The 22733-nt window shown below is 44.1% G+C and overlaps 1 protein-coding gene across 12 annotated transcripts in view; it reads right to left on the reverse strand.

Moving 5' to 3' along the window:
• Positions 1–22733, reverse strand: part of DOCK3 (dedicator of cytokinesis 3) — a 413180-nt gene that overhangs the window by 26189 nt on the left and 364258 nt on the right. For 11 of the 12 annotated variants that reach the window (XM_033424479.2, XM_033424476.2, XM_033424478.2 and 8 more), the window contains 9 exons: positions 22468–22616; positions 15923–16008; positions 13445–13471; positions 13224–13319; positions 11481–11541; positions 10651–10744; positions 8230–8378; positions 1835–1921; positions 371–475 (listed from right to left, as the gene is read on the reverse strand). In XM_033424479.2, the coding sequence (XP_033280370.1) occupies positions 371–475; positions 1835–1921; positions 8230–8378; positions 10651–10744; positions 11481–11541; positions 13224–13319; positions 13445–13471; positions 15923–16008; positions 22468–22616 (854 nt within the window). The remainder of the gene's footprint in view (positions 1–370; positions 476–1834; positions 1922–8229; positions 8379–10650; positions 10745–11480; positions 11542–13223; positions 13320–13444; positions 13472–15922; positions 16009–22467; positions 22617–22733) is intronic. The other variant, XM_033424475.2, reaches the window with a different exon arrangement.

The following is a 22733-nucleotide window of genomic DNA, read 5'->3' on the forward strand; positions in this document are numbered from 1 at the left end:
TGAGGTCCTGTCTGGCTGAGAACAGTCACACTGGAGAATTCCAGGCACTGGAAACAGAAGTTGGAAGGTTTCTAAACATACCTATGGGACATTCTCACACCCTGGTCATTTCCTGCAGGAACTTGGTTGATTTGGTAAGAAAACCACCCTCATACATTCCAGGTAGCTACAAAACAGTACTGCAGAGAGAAACAGAGTCTAAAGTTGGTAGCCAGTCCAGTCAAATTAAGTCAAATGCTTTTTGTTGGCTGGTCATTCCTTCAAAAAGAAGTATTCAATAGAATAGGAAAAAGTTTAAAAAAAAACAGGTTATAAATAACTTACGTGTAAAATATGATAGAAGTTCTTGTGACTACCTGAATGGACTCACCCGAAGGAAAAAAGGAAACTTCCTGCCATAGAAGCCGACCCGAAAGAACTCAGGCTCCAGGCGTTGCTGCTCCGTGATGTTGTCATAGTAGCTGGCCTCCATTTTCTGTGAACGAGAAAGGCAGTTGGCTTGACTGCTAGTGGTGTCCAAAGCAAGTTCTCCCAGGCCTAAGTAGACACTGTCTTTTGGAAAGAGAACATGGTGACTTGGTCTAGATAAAAAGTGAGCCCCTAGCCCTGATCAACCTCTCCCTGGGGAACTGCCTGATGGAGAGGAAGTCTTCACTCTCCATTGTCACCTGATGGTGAAGCAGCCCTGAGAGGCTGCTTGGAGTGTCCTTCCCAATGAGTGGACTCAGCCCCAAAGAGGCTCAGGCTTCCTGTACTTTCAGGGATACACATTTAACATGGACTTCCTTTTTTTGCTCAGGAATTCCTGGTTTTGACTGATACTCACTACACCAATTGAGTATAAGCTAGTGTTGCTTATAGGTGGCACCATTTTCCATCAGTCCATCTGCATTGCTCTTGTTCATTTATCATCTGACTCGATGCTAACAGAATGAGGAAGGCTTAGTTGCCAGCATCACTCGTACTGGTCCCAATTTAGGAGATTTTAAACTTTAAAAGTTGAACTAATATCCATGACGTCTGGTATTACCAAGGTCGATAAGTTTTTTAGTCTTGGCTGGCCTGGCTTCAGGTTCAGAAAAACTCACTGAAATCTGACTGGGAAGACAGCCCTAATGCGCTCAATCAAGCCAGCCTGCCAGGGGGCAGCGGCCTTCAAAGACCAGTCAAAATGCTATTGCTAGAGAACCACATCTATTATATAGGCCCAAATCCTGATCAGGATCAGGGAACACGGAAGAGCTAGCTATGCTGAAAAGGGTGCAGGAGGAGGATGAACTGAGATTCCTGACTTCTCTTTGCCAATGACCTGTTATGATTTAATACCCAGCACCGGCAACTAGGAAAAATTTGGGAGACTGTCAAAGTCCATTTCACTTAATTTTGAATATTTTTCATCAAAGAAGGGAAGAAGAACTTCCTTTACTTGGGTGCTCAGTATTGACCATAAGCCAAGGCAGTGAAAGATCTTATAATGTTTTCAGATGAAGCATACCTGAACAAAATCATTTCAGGAAAAGCTTCTTCATGAAGTCGAGCTGCCACCTCCTCCTTGAAACCCCCATCCTATCCTGTGTATGCTGCTTCTCCCTTCCTTGAGCACCAGTGGCCCTTGGGGTCTGGATCATACAATCATTTGTCATGTGTTTGTTTTGGTTCCCCAGCCATAATGCAAGCATCTTGAGAGCAGGAACCTTGGCTTTTGCTTCTCCTGTACTGTCCACAGCACTAAACCAAGGGCTGGGTCCACAGTAAACGCTCCCTTAGAAGTTGATGCCAGAAAAGTGCTAGCACCTCCACTCAGGGTTGGGGCGGCGGAAGGGGCAAAGCTCACCCGAATCCAGCTGAGGCTCTGATAATCGTAGAGGCTCTCATACTGACACGCCAGCTCCCTGCACAGTGGGATCCCAAACTCCCAACTCTGCATCAGAAATAGGAAAAAGGCTTCAGCACCTCAGGCAGCCTTGGAATGGCCCAAGCCCACATCAAACATATCAGAGGGCACAACCAAAGGCCTTCTGCAAATCGCATGTCACAAAGAACATATGCTCAAAACCAATTTGTGGAGAACACATAGCACTGGTTTTCTGGCTTGAGGCATAGTTTTCAGGTTTCTACTCAAATGTTTCCACTTCCAAGAGGCCTTTCCCTAACTACCTTGTCAAGGACAGGCACTACCCCAACCATTCTCTTTCATTACTCTGAAGTTATCTTGTATAAAAAAAGTATTTACTTTTTCAAATTGAAGTGCGGTTGATTTACAATATTGTGTTAGTTTCAGGTACACAAAAGTGATCCAGTTATATATATATATATATATACACACACACACACGCATACATATATTCTTTTCAGATTCCAATATTACTAGATATTGAATGTAGTTATTACAAGATATTGAATGTAGTTCCCTGTGCTATACAGTACATCCTTGTTGTTTATCTATTTTATATATAGTAGTGTGTATCTGTTAATCCCAAACTCCTACTTTATCCCTCCTCCACCCTTTCCCCTTTGGTAGCAATAAGTTTGTTTTCTATGTCTGTGAGTCTGTTTCTGTTTGGTAAATAAGTTCATTTGTATAATTTTTTTAGATTCCACATGGATATATAATATTTGTCCTCTCTGTCTGACTTACTTCACTTAGTATGATAATCTCTAGGTCCATCCATGTTGCTGCAAATGGCAGTATTTCATTCTTTTTAATGACTGAGTAATATTACATTATATATATAATATATATACATACACACACATACACCCTTTGCCATCTTCTTTATCCATTCATATGTTGACGAACACAGGTTGCTTCCATGCCTTGGCTGTTGTAAATAGTGCTGGCATGAACATTAGGTGCATGTATCTTTTTGAATTAGAGTTTTTGTCTTTTCTGGATATTTGCCCAGGAGTGGGATTGCTGAATCATGTAACTAAAACTAACTCTATTTTTAGTTTTTTAAGGAACCTCCATACTGCTCTCCATAGTGGCTGCACCAATTTACATTGCCCCCAACAGTGTAGGAGGTTCCCTTTCTCCACACCCTGTCCAGCATTTATTATTTGTAGACTTTTTGATGCTGGCCATTCTGACTAGTTTGAGGTGATGTCTCACTGTAGTTTTGATTTGCATTTCTTTAGTAATTAGTGATGCTGACCATCTTTTCATGTGCCTGTTGGCCATCTTTATGTCTCTTTTGGAGAAATGTCTACTTGGTTTTCCGCCCTTTTTTTTAAAAATGGTGCAACCACGTTTTTTGTTTTGTTTTGTTTTAATGTTTTTTCTTTTCTTTAACAATTAATTAATTAATTAATTAATTTTGGCTGTGCCAGGTCTTATTGGCAGCACATGGGATCTTTAGTTGCGGCATGCATGCGGGATCTATTTCCCCGACCAGGGATCGAACCCGGGCCCCCTGCATTAGGAGCATGGAGTCTTACCCACTGGACCATCAGGGAAGTCCCTCTGCCCATTTTTTGATTGGGTTGTTTGTTTGTTTCTGATATTGAGCTATATGAGCTGTTTGTATATTTTGGAAATTAAGCCCTTGTCGGTTGCATCATTTGAAATACTTTCTCCCAGTCCGTAGGCTGTCTTTTCATTTTGTTTATGGTTTCCTTTGCTGTGCAAAAGCTTGTATGTTCGATTAGGTCCCGTTTATTTTTGCTTTTATTTCTTTTGCCTTGGGAGACTGATTTAAGAAAATATTGCTACAATTTATGTCAGAGATTGTTTTGCCTATATTCTCTTCTAGGAGCTTTAAGCTGTCATGTCTTAAATTTAAACCTTTAAGCCATTTTGAGTTTATTTTTGTGTATGGTGTGAGGGAGTTTTCTAACTTCACTGATTTACATGTGGCCGTCGAGCTTTCCCAGCACCAATTGCTAAAGAGACTGTCTTTTCTCCACTGTATATTCTTGCCTGAAGATTAATTGACCATAGGTGTGTGGGTTTATTTCTGGGCTAAAAAGTATTTACTTTTATGTTGTATTAGTCTCAATTAGATGATAAGCTGCATGAGGGCAGGGATCCTGTTTATATCCTATATCCTCAGAGCCTAGAACAGTGCCAGCCATGAGCAGGTACTCAATAAAGATTTATTTAATGAGTTAATGAAGGAAACAATGACTTTTAAATTAAGATCATTTAAGCTTAGAAACAAGTCTGGAAGCTAAGTAGGAAGTAGCTACCCAAGGGCTTGGTAGTAGGTCTGATAATTTCCTTTACAGAAATGTTCAAATCTTAGAGCAGTCTTCAGATAATCCTTGCCTAATCACGTCTCGGGCTGTTTCCGTGGTGTGGCTCCTATTATGGTGACAGGCTCATCTAACAGTGGCCTTCACTAAGGGGCAATATTGTCCACTTCCTCCTCTTTTTAATACAGTGCTTTCTCTCTTGGCGAGATTGGGAATCAAAGGTTTACTTGACATTTTAGCCAGGCTCTTCTCCCCAACTTCTAAGTACTAATTAAAATTTTTATTATAGGAAAATTTTAAACATATAGAAACATGGAAGTATGAACCCCTAGGTACTCATCACCCAACCTCAACAATGACCAACTCATGGCCAGTTTTGTATCATTAAATATCTCATCCACTTACTCCTCCCCATAGTTTTGGAAGCAAATATCAGATATACTATAATTTCACCCATCAATATTTCAGTATGAATGTTTAATAAGGACTATATTAAAAAAATAGATTTGAAATAGCATCAGGGAGAAGGACAATACTCTCCATGTTTTATTCATGACTGTGTTTCTTTTTTTAAAATAATTAATTAATTAATTAATTTATTTATTTTTGGCTGCGTTGCGTCTTCGTTGCTGTGCACGGGCTTTTTTTCTAGTTGCTGTGAGCGGGGCTACTCTTCGCTGTGGTACGCAGACTTCTCATTGCAGTGGCTTCTCTTGTTGCGGAGCACGGGCTCTAGGTGCATGGGCCTCAGCAGTTGTGACTCACAGGCTGCAGAGCGCAGGCTCAGCAGTTGTGACACACGCGCTTAGCTGCTCTGCGCCACGTGGGATCTTCCTGGACCAGGGCTCGAACCCGTGTCCTCTGCATTGGCAAGCGGATTCTCAACCACTGCGCCACCAGGGAAGCCCAGGACTGTGTTTCTTATGCTTTGAAGAAATTAACGCCATATGGATTGAACTGCAGGACCAATTAAAAATGTTGAAACAAACCAAAGAGAATTTTAAATAGACCCTGACTCCCTGCTCCGATACAATGCCTCTGCCTCAGTGAGCTAGAAAGCCTCTTGTACCCCCACATCACAGCTTTTAAGGGGGCACGTGTCTGTCCTGTCTCTGGCTCCAAGTGCTGCTTGGGCAGGTTTCAGTGAAGGGCCCACAGGAGGGTCTGCTTGGCAGGAAGATCCAAGGGGGCTGGCGAAGCAGCTGAGCTGTGTGCAGACTGCTAGCCAGCCTGTAAGGAGCGCCCCATGGGGAACTGCTCATTTAGGTGATGAGGAACCCATGTGAGGCTAAAGGCGCTTTGTCTGCTGACGGTAGCTCCCAGTAAAGCAGTTCTACTCTATTAGGATCAATGCTTATCTGCCTCGCTGGCATCTCTGCCCTAATTTGTAGCCCTGCTGCTCCAAGCCTGCCCCCCCAACCCCCAAGGGTGAGCCAGGACACTCTGTCAGCCTTGAGGATTGTGCTGGAATGCTGGGGGTTTTGAGAGCTACCTCGGAACACAGGGAGGGAACGCCCTGCAGATACAATGCATCCCATCTACATCTTCTCTCTTGGTTTCCTTCCTTCTGGCAGGAGGCAAAGCCAACTACACAACTACTAACCAGTGTCTGAAATCCAATCACTTCTACCAGCTTGGGCAGATGTGTGTTTATACATCCTTGTTGCCCCCACTGACAGGGATGGCACAAAAGTTGCACTGACTTGGCTCACTCTACTCAAACTGGAAAGGAAGGCAAAAGCCTGGGACTCCAGACTGTCAGTCTTTGTACTTCTGTCTACACACAACATTTTAGAAGCAACAGACTCATTCCTTCAAAGGAATGTGGACAATAGCAGCCCTCAGCAGTAGAGCCCAAGCCCACCCCCACATGGAGGGTTGGTTCGGTCCTGATGGTCTGTATGCTTTAGGGGTCAGAGGCCTCCTCCCAGCTTCCCTTACTGTCTGCTCCCTCTTCCCTGAAATGAAGGACCAGCTCCCATCTTCATGCCTCCCCTTCCTTCTTTTTTTAAAAATTTATTTATTTATTTTATTTTTGGCTGCGCTGGGTCTTCATTGTTGCGCACCAGCTTTTCTCTAGTTGTGGAGAGCGGGGGCTACTCTTCGTTGTGGTGCACGGGCTTCTCATAGCGGTGGCTTCTCTTGTTGCAGAGCATGGGCTCTAGGGCACGTGGGCTTCAGTAGTTGTGGTGCATGGGCTTAGTTGCTCCGTGGCATGTGGGATCTACCCGGACCAGGGCTCGAACCCGTGTCTCCTGCATTGGCAGGCAGATTCTTAACCACTGCGCTACCAGGGAAGCCCAGGAGCACTTTTCTTGCATCAGACAGGTTTTGCTTTTCTGGAGCCATTAGGAAAAAAACCCTGAATGCTTTTAAGAGAACTGGTTAGCCCTATCCACTGGTTCTGTCAGGTATGAAGGTACAGAAACAGAAAAGTTGGACCTTCTGTATGAGCCCAAGAGAATGGTTGTGATAAATACCCCTTTGAGGATGAGCTCATGAAAGGGCTCACTGAGTCGTCTGTTCTCAGTACAGAAGCTGCTCCCCCAGCAATTCACACCAAAGTCAGGGCTGCTAGAAGGAGGGGGAGATCCCTGACAAGGTAGCCTATGGAGCCTCCCAGTCCTTCTCCCCTTCCTGCTTATCCACAATACTCAGGCAGGTTTTGCATTACCTTCCCTTGTTCATACTAACCTTTAAACCTGCTTTCTTGACACTACTGTAGTGTGGGGTGAAAAGGGGACCATTAATGCTGACGTGTTCCACTGCTGGGCTCAATCAGATAAGCATAACTCTACTCTGTACTCTATGCCCATGGAAAGAAAAATAAGCTAATATACTAACAACACTTATGCACACTCACACCATGCTTATGCCATTCCCTCAGAGCTGGGAGGGCTTGCTGGGCATATGGGTAGGTGGCAGCTCCAGGTGGGCTGGGTGCCAGGAAGACAGACCTAAAAGTGTACTGGCATGGGGCCCTCTGTCCGTCTCTGGACCAGCAAGGAGAGGAGGCTTTGGGCTGGCACTGTGGCTCAGTCATGTGTGGCTGGCTGACAGCTAAGCATGGGTCTCCTTTCTGGGCCAGGTGAAATGAGAGCTCCTGAGGTTTTGGAAAGGTTCCTGCTTACCAGTGTGTTCCCTACATGGGTGAATGTTTTTGACAAACAAAAGTCTCTCATGTTGTGTAAAACTGATGAATGTTTTCTGATTTATGGGCAGAAGTTATTAATGTTTAAATCTTTCTTTTTTATGATAAAAAAGCTTATTTTAAAAAACCAATTTCCATTTAAGTCTGGAGTTCAGCCACTATAGTTCCCTGAACAATCCTGTTTCAGCTTTTTAACATGCTCAAAGCTGAGTAATGAGAGAACAGCTTCAACAAGTTACACAAGTCCAGCCTTTCCAGTGTATGGGCCATAGGTGGGTCAGAGGGCCCCACAAGGAGCTCTCCCAGAGATTGGAGCAGAATGGCTGGGAAGTCCCAAGGAAGTCTGAACCAATGCTGACAATGCCTGCTAATTCCACAGAATCAAGTTTAATAGAGAATAACCCCAATGAGAGGAGCCCAGACTATGCTGTAAGGAAGGGAAATCCAAGACAAGAACACGTAACCGTAAGAGGCAGTACAGGCCTCCGTTGGCTGTGGTTAGAATCCATTAATTTTTATAGCTCACATTTTCTATAGCAGAGCAGAAAGCTACAATAATTTAAGTAAATCTAATAAATATAAGCAGGGGGCCCAAAGCCCTTGCTGTTGGAGCATTAGTATTTACAGATGTGCAAAGCTGGTATGTGGGGTTGTCTCTTACATCCCCAATCTGGAATTGGCTTCCAAGCCACAGAATTAAGCTGTTATTTTTTTTTCCCCAGAGAAAGTCATGCTGCCTCCATATCTAACGCACACATATGGGCCTCCACCCCCTCACCACCCCACACAGTACCCTCTGCAGCTGCTGCCATCCCTGTAGCGTTAAGATGCCATGTAGTACAGTAGAAGCAGAGACGCTCAAAGCCTTGCCTAATAACACCCACCTTGCCTTTGTTGAAGTAGTGGATGATCTTGCGGCACAGTCCCTCTTTCCGCTGCCACTCTGTCTGGGATGGGTAATGGAGGAATTCCCGCAGTGGCCTTTCCTCCCACTGTAGCAGCTCACAGTAGAGGAGCAGAGTGAACGCAGCTTCTGTGGGGACAAGGGCTATGGAGGTCCAGGGGCAGCCGGGTGCCAAGGGACCAGGCTAAGCAGCATGCCAGCGCAAGGCATGTGCAGCCCAGATCAGGGTTGCTGGATACCAAAGCTGAGATAGAGGGGCTGTCCAGCCAGTGAATAGCCCGTGAACACAGCACGAAGGAACCAAAGATCCTAGTAGACACCTTCCTCCCTTAGCCTGGTCACCTGCTCTGGGCGCTAGATAAAGTATGGCTCAGGTACCTAGTGGCCTGTGTACAGGTTGCTTTGCTCTGGGACACACTGACATGTCAGAGAGAGTTCTTGGGTTCCTTTTTGCTCAACTGACTAGAGCTTCTTTTCCAACCTTTTCAGAACTGGCTCTGAGGGGTAAGCACTGACTAAGGCTTTTCTCAGCCCTCCCGAAGCCAGCCTCAATGCCTCCAGCTCCATTTTCTGAGCTCAGCATGGCCCTGGGAATGACCCTTTCTCCTTATCTTGACCGTTTCTAAAAGGACCAGAGAGAAGGAGTGTGTACGGTGATAACTGTGTGATGGGCTCCATTCCTGGAGGAAGCTAAAGTGGATGCTGGGCCCAGGGCGGGGCCCTGTGACACCTCCCATACATGTGGAACAGTTGGAGAGGGTTTACAAAACAACCGCAGCTAAATGCTGTAGCTTCCTAAATCCCAAAGAGTCAGTCAGACTGAGTTACAGCAGCGGCTTATGGTCCCATGACACAGTCTGCTCTTTCCTGTTCTATCTGCTCAGTTTTAGTGGGCATCTCCTACTAGCAAGTTAATTAGTTCTAGCTTCTGCCTGGCCTTCAAGGCCCTATTCAAATCTGCTCCCCATGACTATGAAGAATCTCTTTTCAAATTATCTAGTGACCCACTTCCAGTTTTAGCCAGGTATATTGCCTGCAGCCACTTTCCAGGCTCCTGCTCACGTTTGCGCTCTGCCTATGCTCTGGCTACTGGACCCTCCTGCCCAGGGATATACGTGCCTCCTCACTGGAGCTGTGAAGCCCCTTCTCACTGGGAACAAGCCCATGAGGCCCTCAAGGCCTCCCTCTAGAACTCAGAAAACCATGTGAAATCCTTTTCTTCCCTGCCAATATTCTTTTCAGATGTTATTCCTGAGGCCACCAGAGGCAAGGCTCAGCACCCTCTCTCTGTCTAAATTCCTGACATAGCCTCTCAGTGATGGCCCAGTCCTCCAGGAGTTTAGTAAATGCCTCTATTGATACATGGAACTTTTCAGTCTATCACTTCACTGCCCTCTCAAAGGGCTGCTGGGATCATGGGTGGAAGTGGCTGCAGGGAATGGCAGGTTCATCCCAGTCATTTCAGATTTAATTCTTGCCAAGCTGTGTCAGGAAAGGTGGAATCTATGCAAAACACTCTTTAACATCTAACATAAAATAAGGAAGGAGGATTCTGTGTTTCTACAAATTCATCTAATTCTCGTAATGCTGTGGACAAGAATAGCTTGAATTTCCTGGTCTATCACACAAATTCAAGTCCTATGGCTCAAGGGCTAAGATGTGATGGCTGGTCACCACAGTGAAGAAGTGGCTATTTTGGGGGAACTATGATACAAGGTAATCAGGCAGGACACACATGGGTACACATATCTTCCTGACTCAAAGTGGCGCTCAGTAAACAGAGTGTGACAGGTATGTTGAAATGCTTTTAAATTTGTTCTTTTAGAAAAGGCCGTAGTAATGGATTAAATTGTAGATACAGTGAAAGGGTCCCTGTCTGGTCTGTCAGAAAGTAAGGTGAACATTCTCCATACTCTCCACTGGGAGCTCAATGTGGGGCTGTTGTGTACTTGCAGGGGAGGAGCCCAGACTGCAAGGCAGGTCTGCCAGCAAGTTCTGGAAGTCCCAGGGTTAGGCTGATGTTCCTGTGTTATGGCCTCACTTAGTTCCAGCTGTGAAGGTCCTCAGAGAAGTTCTGCTCATGAAGAGGGACAGTGAGCTCAGGATGCTCTGAACCTGGCACACCAGAATTTGGAGGTCACCCTTGAGGCCTCAAAGCGGGTGAATAGGAGGCAAGGAGAATGGAAGAGCTTTGGGCAGCAAGGCACAAGTGGAAGTTCCACCTGCTTTTTCTCCACCACGTTACAAAGGAGTTGAGGGAAAGGAGTGAGGTGATGGGCATCATGGGTCCTGACACTCTGCTAAAATCTGGGAGGCACCAGCTCAGAGCCTTTCTCTGCCAGCTGTGCATGTATGTCCAGTCTGTCCTCATGGGGAGGCGTAGCTTCCCCTTCCCACTTACCTGTGTAGTTTTCGGCCTGCAAATGCATGTCACAAAGCTTATGGATATAGCGGATATACATCTCTTCTTTGTTAATCTCAGATTTGTAAAAGTTCTGTAAGAGAGAAGGAAATATAAATGAAGATGGGAGAGGCTGCTGCCTGTGGAGGCCATCTCTGAACTCCGGGCAGCTGCCCAAAACCCTGGGTGTGCTGGACAGGAGGGAGAAGACAGGCCGTGGAGGTAGCCAGCACCAGGAAGAGAAGGGACCAGCCAGAAGGTACGCCTGCTGGGGGTGAAACCTCTGGCAGATCTGCAGGAGCCCTGAGTGATGAGACAGAGGAAGAATACCAGGGAAGACTGGAAATTAGAGTATGTCAGGGTTGGCGGGACCTTGCCAAGAGGCCAGGCTAGAGCTCTGTCCAAAGAGAAGCTCATTTCATTCCTTTCCCAAGTAGGAATGTGAGTGATGAGGTGCAAGTTTCCAAGATACCAGTAACAGAGCTGATGTCCTGACTCAAACCCTTAGGCTTGGAACTTCCCTGGTGGCACAGTGGTTAAGACTCCATGCTCCCAATGCAGGGGACCCGGGTTTGATCCCTGGTCAGGGAACTAGATCCTACATGCATGCTGCAACTAAGAGTTCACATGCCACAACTAAAGAGCCTGCCTGCTGCAGCTAAGGAGCCCGCCTGCCACACCTAAGACCCAGAGCAACCAAATAAAAAACAAAAAACCAAAAAAACCCCTTAGGCTTATAGCCATGTATTGTAGAAAGGACAGGCCAATCACAGGGCAGGACAGAAGCCACACTACGAGGCAGAGAGGAGGAAGAGCCCATATTCTCTCACCATCAGGTTAACAGTGCAGCCGATCTTCTTATTCTCTGTCTCCTCTCCTTTCATGCAATCCCTGGAAGGGAGAGCACAGATGAATGCACAAAGTGGTGCCTCTGGGACAACACAGAGACCTGCAGTGTTACTGAGGCATTAGTATGTCCAAACCCCAGATGAGGATGCTCTCCAACAGAAACTTCTTCCACAGATGAGACTGTACTGTGAGCTCCCTCTAAGCCTTGGACCCACTCCTAGGGTTCAAAGATCTCTGTTCAACTGGACCCCTTGCTCTGGTGGCAGAGTGTAGAGCCCAGATGCTATATCAGGGCATTAAGTAACACCTACCAATGCCTTCAGCACAAAAGAGTATGTCAGTAAAGTAGAAGGTTAAGTCCTCAAGTTTCCAAAAGGGGAGGCACAGAGCTTTCCTTAAAGGGCAGTTTTCATTTTGTAGGACAGTGTTTCATAGAAGCCAAGACACTCTACTCTAGGGACCTACCTTCAGGACCCTGTGGCCACAGCAACCACGGCATAACTGCCATGTACATAATCTCATTCGCTTTTCTCCCTATAGTGTCCTTCCTGTGCACTAGTCTTTGGAATCCCCTCTAACTAGGAGCAGTTGCTTTGGAGCTTTTTTTCTGATTTAGGGGTAGCTTCGGCCAGAGCTGAGCTGCATTCATGCTGAGTAGCGCTGGGTTTAGGAGGGGTCATGGCTGGCCTTCCAGACACAGAACAGCAGGAACACTGAGAATGAATCCTTGCCTAGGGAGGGCAGGGACTGGTCAAAGCCAAGCTCCTCTGGGGAGGAGAAAGGCCTAGCACAAGGGGATGAAAGAGAATGAGAACCAGACTGGTGAATCCAGCAAGAAGCTTCCTGTACACGCAGCTAGCTGGAGTCCCAGATGCTCTCCCTTGGCATCTGCATGACATGTAGCACAGAGAAGACAACTATTGCTTGGGTCTGGGTTTCCTCTATCATTCCTCCTCATTCCTTATCACCTTCCTCTAGGTTCCCAAAAGGCACTCTTAGCTATCACCTGAACTCTACTGACAGAATAACTAAGGCTGCAATGGTAGCATTATTGTTACTTTTAGGCAAAGTCAAAAGCCATGATATGACTGAGAAGGCAGGCTTTCACGAAAAAATGAATTTCACATGAACTCCCAGACTGAATGTATCATAAAGATCTCTGAGCTCACAGGCTGCCTCCTCTAATCTGCGCATGGCCAGGATCAAGGGACAGAAATAAACAGATTTTACACAAAGAATGGAGGCATGGAAAAGTTGGGTCCCCCTTCCCTGGAAAAACCAAATGAAAGTCCTCCTGGGTCACACTTCTGTACCAGGTGATATTTTCCTGCCCATCTGCCACATGGCTCTGAGGAAGGTCTGCGCTAAGGACCTAACTTGCTCTGGAGACAGCCTTTCTCTTCCTCTCTGCTGTGCCCATTCCTCTGAGCCTTGACTTTTCTGGATGAAAAGCCAGAAGGCTACATGTCCCTGGGATACCTCCTGGATACACGTGCCCACGTATCGGGGGTAAGCCCAGGAAGCCCTGGCCTACCCTTGGGAGAAGGCTTTCTTCCTCTTTCTCCTTGGCCATCAGGAGATTCCTAATGACTGGTGATGGCACACAACACCAGAACAGTCCTACCTCTCATGGCCACAAGGTCTCAATTTTAAGGTCAGGGGATCCTCCTGCTGGGGAGAGCATCTGACCAGAGAAGAGGTCAGGTAGGTTCCTGAGAAGATACCTGTAGTCAAGAAGGCGTTCCATGAGGCGGGTGACCGAGGTTACAAAGGAAATGCCGGTCTCGCGCCATGTTTCCTGTTCAACTTTCTCCAGCAGGCTATTGGTGGAAGCAAACACAATGCACAATGCATGAGCCTTCCTTGGGCACCAGAGTAAGGTCCCAGAGCCCGTGGGGCCTGTGATGGATCTGGAGACGGCAGACTTACCACACTGCAGTCTTACCTGGGGTAGGGCCCAAACAGCTGGGTTCTACTCCATGCAGCAGAAAGCAAAGACAAAGCAATTACTGAACTGGCCAGCAACCAATGAACACGTCTTCCATTCTCCTGTGCAAGTTCCGAACTGAGGGAGCGGTTTCAAAGCCCCAGCCCCTTTAGGTGTACACACTGTGAGATCTGTTCTGAAGAAGCAGCGGAGTAAGAGTCCACTGAGGGATAGACCTGGCTTTGCCAATTGGCTGGCTGCCTCTATCACTGCTTAGAACCATCCTCAGCAAACATACTAACCAACGTTTTCATGTAAACCAAGGGAAAGATTCCAACCAGTCTTGAGGGCCCAGCGTGAAGGACAGTGAGTCCAGGAGTTACACTGTCATCTTCACTGTCATGGGATACTCCCATGTGAAATGTGCCAGAGCCAAGAGCTAAATGCCCAGGTGCTTTTCTCACTTGCCAGCCCAGGCTCCTGTCACCTCCAGGTAGCCTCTGACTTCTCCAAAGAGCCTGGCTTCTGAGATCCTCTGCCTTTTCACAGTTCTCTCCTAGGGGATGATGACCTAGATGGACTCTTTCTGTTTGCTCTAGTGATTATCTCAGGTCAAGGTCTCACTCCTCATCCTTTTGTACACTGTCCCTAGCTCCCTAAGGTCATGAAAGTCACCTAGAGTGGAAGGCTCAGCCAGGGACCCAGCACTGGGAACTCACACCCACAGCCTGACTGCCGTTAACACTGCAATGATGACAACTGTCTTCCTTGCACACAGCATCTAACTTGAGCTGAGGCTTCTGGGAAAGTGAGGGTTTCCATGTGACCCATTTACTAGAGCGAGAAGGTAGGACCATTGTCTTTCACCTCTGAGCTGCGTGGAAAAAGCCACTGTGTTCACATTTCCCAAACTCTGTTCTACAGAGCTCTGCTGTCCTGGAGGACAGAGAGAGGTGTTCTGTGAGCAAAAAAGCATGGAAGATGCTGATCACCACACCTTCCTTTTAGAGAGTTTTCACATCTTTCTAAATATTAAAGGCTTTGAGAAGTCCTATAATACAGAGGCCTGTTCGATTTTATTTAACTGAGTCTTTTCTAAACTGATTAGCCCATGATCCACTCCCACCTCCCCCCAGCATACCTACAGACATCTTCCCCAAACACAAATTGGGAAATGCTGCTCCTTGATTATCAGTGGCTTTCAGTTCTCAGACGTGAACAGTGTTTATGTAACACTATTTGGTCAGGTAATTATTAATAGTAAGTTATTTTTGTGCTTTTTCCTTCATAGTAAAATCATCAGTTAGTGGCTTAGGAAGAGATTTCTCTTCCTTATTTCCACAATTAGAAACATCTTCAGCTAAAAGAGAAGTACTAAAGGATGGATTCATTTTCACAAATTAAAATTACTTAAATTTCAAATGAATTCACATTTTATTGCATGACTCATCAAGGAACAAAGTAGGCAGGGTGTAGCAGGAAGATTTCCCCCTCTTGAAACTGGAATATCTGGGCTGTACCCCCAGAGCTGCTTCTTACTGGCCATGCAACTGAGGCCATGCTACCACTTCTCTGAGCTCAGTGTCATCACCCCTACTCCTCAGGATAATACCTGCCTTGCCCACCTCACAGGTGTGTTGTGAGGATTAAATCAGATATGTCAACAAATTTTGTACACTGTAAAGTTCTAAGCAAATGTACAGTATTATTATTAGAAAATATATTACAGGCTTATCTTAAAAATGTCACTAAAATAAAGAAAATCTCAAAGCTAGAGATAATGAGTGAGATAGGAGAGGGCTCTAGAGCTGTAAATGTCTTAAAATTTTGTTTTTTAGGAAGATAAAATACCCAACTTTACTATCTCTCTGGGAGGACCACGGCTCTCCTGAGTCCTTCCTTTGGGCTTAGCCCTGTGGCTAGTCCTGTAAGGTCTCTTGGCCTCCATCAACTCAAGACAGAAGCCACAACTGGTGGACCTGGGACCCTTGACATCAGTCAGTACAACCACCCTGTTTCACAAATGGAAACTGGTTTGGAAGGGGGTATAATTTGTTCAAGTCACAAAATTCATGGCAGTGTTTTTCAAGCTGATTGTACATTCTTACAAAGCAGAGATTTAATTCCCTCCCTCCCCCCACCCCGAAATGTCAGCCTTGAGCCCTCATTGAGTCCCCATGAACTGTTTGCCCAACTAGATACAGTACATGGTATGAAGATATACGATGATCCTTTTGCTATCAGCAAATCCAGGAGCTCAGAGTTATCACCTGTCCCTACATCTTTAGTCAACTATGGCAATCCCTGAGAGAGCTTGCTGTCATGATGTCACTTTCTTGTTGACAGAAGGTGAGCACTGCTACCACCAGGAACAACCCTGGTCTCTCCGGATACCCACACTCTGAAGCCTGCCCAGTGCAGGTTGCACCGCTACCCTTCATTAGCCCACTTCACCCCCTCCCCCAACGTGAGGTACTTGGGGCTGAAGCAGCTTACAGCAGGCCGAAGAGCTCCCTGTAGCTCTCATCGCCTTTCCCTTCTGACACCATGCTGTCCAGCTTGTCAATCAGCTCGGCCTCCACCTAGAGGGAAGCAGAGATTTTGTAAACCCGAAGTGACCTCAGAGGAAGGATGGGAAATCCAGCCCCTGTGATAGGTGAGGATGGTGGGGAACTGCTTCCTGATTTTTTCCTTTCACCAAATAAATCCTAGAGAAGGCAGGATCTCATCTACAGCACTGAGAAACCACCCTGCCTCCCCAATCAGGAAGGGCTCCCACTCTAGTGGTTTAAATGAGTTGGAACTTACACATACGTCTCAGATACTCTTTTCCCTAGGGGCAAAAGGCAAGGACTCTCTGGTGAGAGAAGTATTTCGGATCCAAAAGACGCCTTTGTCAAGTGTTTTTCTTTCTTAAAAAATGTTCATTCAAAGGAATTGGTATGTATAAAATACATTTGGTTAGAACTTTACCCTCTATCAGCCAGCCACAAAGAAAGCTTGCTTTGGGAGGCTGGTCCTCACTTTAATGGCTGGCATTAGTCTGGGCTGAGGGAGACGTGTTTCCTTCAGAGAGTCCCCTTCAGGATAAAAGGCTCTATTCTTTGTCCTCACAGGACCTAAAGCCCTTGGAGCTGCCGCCCCTGCCTCTGCCTCGTCACTGGGGCCCCCTGCACTTGTTATTGGATTCTTAAACCATAAGGAGCAATACTGCATTCATTCCTACCTCACTAATCTGCAAGGCATTCAACAGTGCTAAGCCACTTCTCTAACAGGCCTCAATGCATACACTCTGAGGCGAGAAATTAGTTGTAAGTGATGTGAGATAAAAATCTTTTAAACTGTTCATTAGCCTTTAAAATGTGGTATTGTGCAATTATTTATACAGATTTTTATATAAACAAAAAGTGGCATGGTTGCATTTAATAATGAGCTATAACAAGCATTTTCTCACTCCACATAGGGCCAGAGTCCTAAGACGGTGAAATATTAAATTAATAATTGAATTAGGAAATTCATCAAAGGCAGTTACGGTTTCTGAAACCCTATCAGCAGAAAATGAGAATGGATGAATAAATATGGCCCTTTTATAGTGGTCTGGTATGGCCAGGTGGAGACTGTTGTACATTTATGTTTGGCCTAATCAGTCAGCTGCTTGAATATACTTTCCAGAGGAAATACAAAGTCTGAGATCAGAGGTCCTTAGGGATCGAGGCCATCTGCCTTTCTCCGTGTGGAGAAAAGGCACCAGCAGGGACTTGCCTGCTGGGGTCATGTAAAGTCAGGTTGGGATTTCTCATCACACACGCAGGTACAGGTTGTGCTTTCCAGAACAGGGCAAAGTTGGGGAAGGGACCTGGAGCAGCAGAGAGTACAACAGCGCAAATGTGGGTGCAGCAGTTCCCTGGAGTTCTCAAAATGGGTCCCTGGGCCAAAAGCATCAAGTCACCAGAAATCTTGTTAGAAATACAAATTCTCAGGCTCCACTGGATTAAAAACTCAGGGGTTGGGGGGCAGCAGTCTGTGTTTTAATAAGCCCTCCGGGTTGTTCTGATGCCTATTCAAGTGTTAGAACTTCTGTATTAGGCAAAGGAGCTGGTGATGGAAGGATTCAGGGACATTACTTCCTCACTCCCTGCAGTGCTGATAAAGGAAGAAGTTACTAAGAAAAATTGAGAAATCCAAAATGGGACACTGAAGATCAATGTATGCAAAATCAATGTCTCTAAGTTAAACAAATGCTAAGTTCTTCAGATATATCATGTCGTAATTGGTAATACTGATGATTTCAGGTCTGCGGAGTTACTTTTATTTTATAAAACCAATATTCCTGAAGTGACACCTTGTTATTCATTCAACAAACATTTGTCCTGTGACATAACCAGCTGCCTACTTCTGTACAAAATATTTATCTATGCCTAAATTTCTGCATTTATGAAATGGTAATGGTGGTTAACATTCCTTTTCAGTGTCACTGTGCCCTAGCTCTTGGGAAGTGCTCAATGAATGTTAGTTTTGATTTTCATCTTCATGAACCCCACCATGTCTCAGGCATGGGTTCTAAGAAATAAAAGCACAAGAAATGGTCCTGGCCCCAATAACTCATCATCTGGTAGAGGAGGCAGGGATAACAGCTAACACAGCTCAGCATGGGCAGTGCTTAGATGGGGCACACACAGAAAGTGGCCTGGGTCTGAGTAGTCTACAGACAACAGAGGTTGTTAGAGAGACATAGTGCTGTAAAAACTTAAGAAATGTTTTTACTCTTTGATACAACAATTACAGGTGAGAGATTTACCTAAGAAAGTAACTTAAAATGGATTATGTTTTTTGTCATGTTAACAGCAAAAATTTGGAATGAACCTAAGTTCCTAAAACTATGAGACTGGGAATTCCCTGGTGGTCCAGTGGTTAGGAGTTGGCAGACTTGGTGCTTTCACTGCCATGGGCCCCAGTTTGATCCCTGGTTGGGGAACTAAGATCCCTCAAGCTACAGGGCACAGCCAAAAACCAAATAAACAAACAAAAAACCCAAAAGCCCCACAAAACCTAGGAGTCTGATTAAATACACTGTGGTCCAAGCTATGCAGTGGAATACCACGTAGCCTCTAAACTGACAGTGTGGTGCAGAGAAGCATTAACTGACATGAAGGATAGTGATGACAAGGTGCTACTAAAAAAGGGAGATTAAAAACCAATATGCACAATGGTTCCAAAAAAACCAATGTACACAATGATTCCATTTTTTAACTTAAAAAACTCTACGCATTGGGAAAAAAGACGTGCCTAGCCCCTCTCCCCCACAAGTTACTAACAGTACAATTATGAGTTAAATCTTTTCACTATAGCTTATTTGCATTTTAATTTTTCTATATTAAATAAGTATTGTTTTTATAATTAGAAGAAGTATTTATAGTAGGTGGTAAGAAGTAGGGGAGGAGTTAATAGAGCCAAAGCTGTGGAAAGCACAACTAGAACCAAGACCAAAAAGTCAATTAGACTTTAATGATTAAAAAGTTATTCGAGAGAGCAATGTCAACAAAAGTGGGTGCACAATATACATTAGACTGAACTGATAGGAGGGTGGGAAGTGGAAATGTGGGGATGAAAAGAGTAGACTACTCTTTTAAAATATGTAATGGCAAAGGGAAGCAGCAGCAAGATTTTTTTAACCAGGGACAACGAGGTTTACATGGCTTGCTGGATATCAGTTATTCATGACAGTCTTATTGGAGGAAAAAATGCTACCCATCAGCTGAGTCTTGAAGTGTGAGCCAAATGAGCTCCAACTTAGTCTTCCACAAAGCTAACCTTCCTTATTCAGTGTTAGTGATGGTTAAGTACAGCCCAGCTCTTCTTTTAGTAGACTCAGATGACCCATGGTGCAGTTCCACAATGTCATCTACTTCTTGGTAACCAGGTTCTCTCATCAGGCAGTTGTGCATTTTGCACAATTAGAAGGCACATGTTGTGCCAACATAGAAAAGCAACAGTTCTTTTCTGTTTGAAGTTATTATTTCCTGAAGTTCTGAAGGCAATAGAGCTTCACACTCTAAAAATGGATTCTTATCTTAAACACTATTTACTCAAGATAGAGAGCATCTATGAAAAACCTAGAACTAGCATCATACTTCAGTGAAACACTGAATGCTCTCCCCTAAGGTTAAGAACAAGGCAAGGAAAAAAAAAAAAAAGAACAAGGCAAGGATGTCTACTTTTATCACTCTTATTTAACATCAGACCAGAGGTCCTAGCCAGTGCAATGAGGCAAGAAAAAGAAATAAGAGGCTTACAGATTAGAAAGGAAGGAATAAAACTGTGTCTTTTCACAGGTGATAGGATTATCTAAATATAAAATCACAAGGAATCTACAAAAAAGCTTCTAGAACTAATAAGTGAGTTTAGCAAGGGTGGAGGATACTATGTTAATGTACAAAGCAATTGTATTTCTATATAATAGCAACAAACAACTGAAAATTTAAAATTTTAAATCAGAATAATTTATAATAGCACCAAAAAGCCCAGAAAATACTTACATATAAATCTAAGAACATGTGCAAGATCTGTATGTTGAAACTACAAAACATTAATGAAAGAAATCAAAGAACACCTAAATAAATGGAGAGATATACTGTCTTGAAGGACTAGAAGTATTTATTAAGTACTATTAAGATATCAATTTTCCCAATTTGATCTATAGATTACAATGCAATCCCAATCAAAATCCAAGCAGGAATTTTTATAGATACTGACATGCTGATTCTAAGATTTATAAGAAAAGGAACTGGAATAGCTAATACAATATTGAAAAAAAAACAAAGTCAGAGGATTCACACAACCTAATTTTAAGACTATAAAGCTACCATAATAAAGACTACGTGGTATGGTGACAGATTAGACATATAGATCAATGGAAAGACTAGTGAGTCCAGGAAGAGAACCACATGCCTATGGTCAATTGATTTTCAACAAAGAATATAGTCTTTTCAACAAAAGGTGCTGGACATCCACATGGAAAAAGGAAAAATAAAAAGCCTTGACCCATACTTCACACCTATACAAACATTACCTCAAAACAGATCATAGATCTAAATGTAAAATTATAAACCTTCTACAAGAAACAAAAGAGAAAAATTTTATGGTCCTGGGTTAGGCAAAGAGTTCTCATATATGATCCCAAAAGCATGATCCATACAAGAAAAATAATGATCAATTGGACTGCATAAAAATTAAAAACTTTTGTTCTGTGAAAAACATTGTTTAGCAAATGAAAGGACAAGCTAAGAGAAAATATTGGTAAATCATATATTCAACAAAGGACTTATGTTCAGAATATATAAAGAACCCTAAAAACTCAACAATAAGAAAACAAACAGCCCAATTAAAAATGAACACAAGTTTTGAATAAAATCATTTCACCAAAGAAGATACAAAGATAGCAAATAAGCACATTAAAAGACGTTCGGCATCATTAGTCATTAGGGAAGTGAAAATTAAAACCACAGTGATATACAACTACACACCTATTAGAATGGCTAAAATAAACAAAGAGATAATATCAAATTCTGATGAGTATATGGATCAACTGGAACTTTCACACACTGCTGTAGGGATTTCAAAATGGTATAGTCACTTTGGAAAACAGTTTGATAGCTTATAAAGTTAAATATACATTTACCACAATATCCAACAATCCTACTCCTAGGTATTTACCTAAAAAAAATGGAAGTCTATATATTCATACAAAACCTGTAAAGAAAAGTTTTTCAGAAGCTTTATTCATAATCACCAAAAAGTGTAAATAACCCAAATGTCTTTCAAATGGTGAATGAATAAACTGCAATGGCATACTACTCAGCAATAGAAAAACTGACACATTTAACAAAATGGATAAATCTCTCAAAGGCATTATGTTAAGTGAAAGAAGTCAGTCTCAAAAGGCTACAGTCCACATGATTCCCTTTACATGACATTCCGGAAAAGGCACACATAGTGAAGGAGAACAGATCAATGCCTGCCATGGTTAAAGGGAAGGGAAGGGTTTGACTACAGAGGGGCAGCAAGATGGAATTTTTAGCAATTAAAAAAATCTTGACTGTGGTAGTGGTTACATGACTTTATGTGTTTACCAAAATTTACAGAGTTGTAAATCCCAAAGACTGAATTTTACTCTTTGTAAATTTAAAAATTACTGTTTGCCTGGTCTGTTCCTCACTGTTACAGTCACTCACTCTAAGAGCACTGGTTCATCCCAGAATCACAGGGTTGGGAGGGAGCTTAGTGGGGAACTGGTTATAGTCCCCCAGCCAAAGTAGAAATTTCTCCTCGAGGCCTACAGGGAGCTTCTGTTTGAGAACCACCAGCAAAGAGGAACTCCCCATCTCTGAAAGCAGGCCAGCTTACAGTAAATAACGTGTTGCTAGCAAATTATTTCTTTTATTAGCTAAAATTGGCTTTTCTACCACTGTTTTCTACCTATTGTTCCTAATCCTATTCCCTGGAGCTCTAGATAAAAGGGCAGGGGCCATCTCCTCCACCTTAGGGGTGGCAGAAGAACTGCACAGAGGGACAACCTGAAGTCAGTCAGAAGCCAAGGGCTTACACCTCATGGACCCACCCCTCTGTGCAGGAGTCTGTGAAATTCTAGGCTATGAGAAGTCATCTGGTCTGGGCTCTAGCCTTAGAAATGCCCAGACCACACACACTGGGGAACCTCCAGAGAGAAGAGACAACACTCCCAGGACCTCGTCCTGAATGAAGCTGGGAGGTTACAGTCTGTCATTCTCTCCTTGATCAGAAAGTTCCTTTCACATGATGTTCAATTCCTTTCCTCTGATTCTTTTCTGGCCTCTAACTTCATGAAGAAAATCCACAAATCAATTCTGGCCAGTAAGTAAAGGAAACCCTTGAACAGGACTCAAGATGGCCAAGTTACAGCCTACTTCCGCTGGAACTATAGCCAGGCATCTGGATCACATGCCTGGGCAAAAGGGGTCCATTCCAGGGGAGAGCACCCTTAACACTGCCAGGTGTTGTCTTACCTGTTTGAAGTTGCCATTTTTCCTTTGTTCCCAGTCCATCATGTCATGAAAGATGGGAATCATGATATTCCGCACTTCTGGCTGTGGGACCAGTGTCACACCCAGAAAAGGACCAATCATTCCCGGAATAAAGTGGATCTTATGTTCACCTGAACAGCAAAACCCAACAGATATTAGTTTATGCTTGCTTTGCTCCTTCCATAGAAGCTTCCCAAGTGGGGCCACAACACATGATTTGATCTTCACTGGAAGCATCTGAGAGCATA

The sequence above is a fragment of the Orcinus orca genome, chromosome 10 (genome assembly GCF_937001465.1).
Source record: "Orcinus orca chromosome 10, mOrcOrc1.1, whole genome shotgun sequence".
Classification (NCBI taxonomy): domain Eukaryota; kingdom Metazoa; phylum Chordata; class Mammalia; order Artiodactyla; family Delphinidae; genus Orcinus; species Orcinus orca.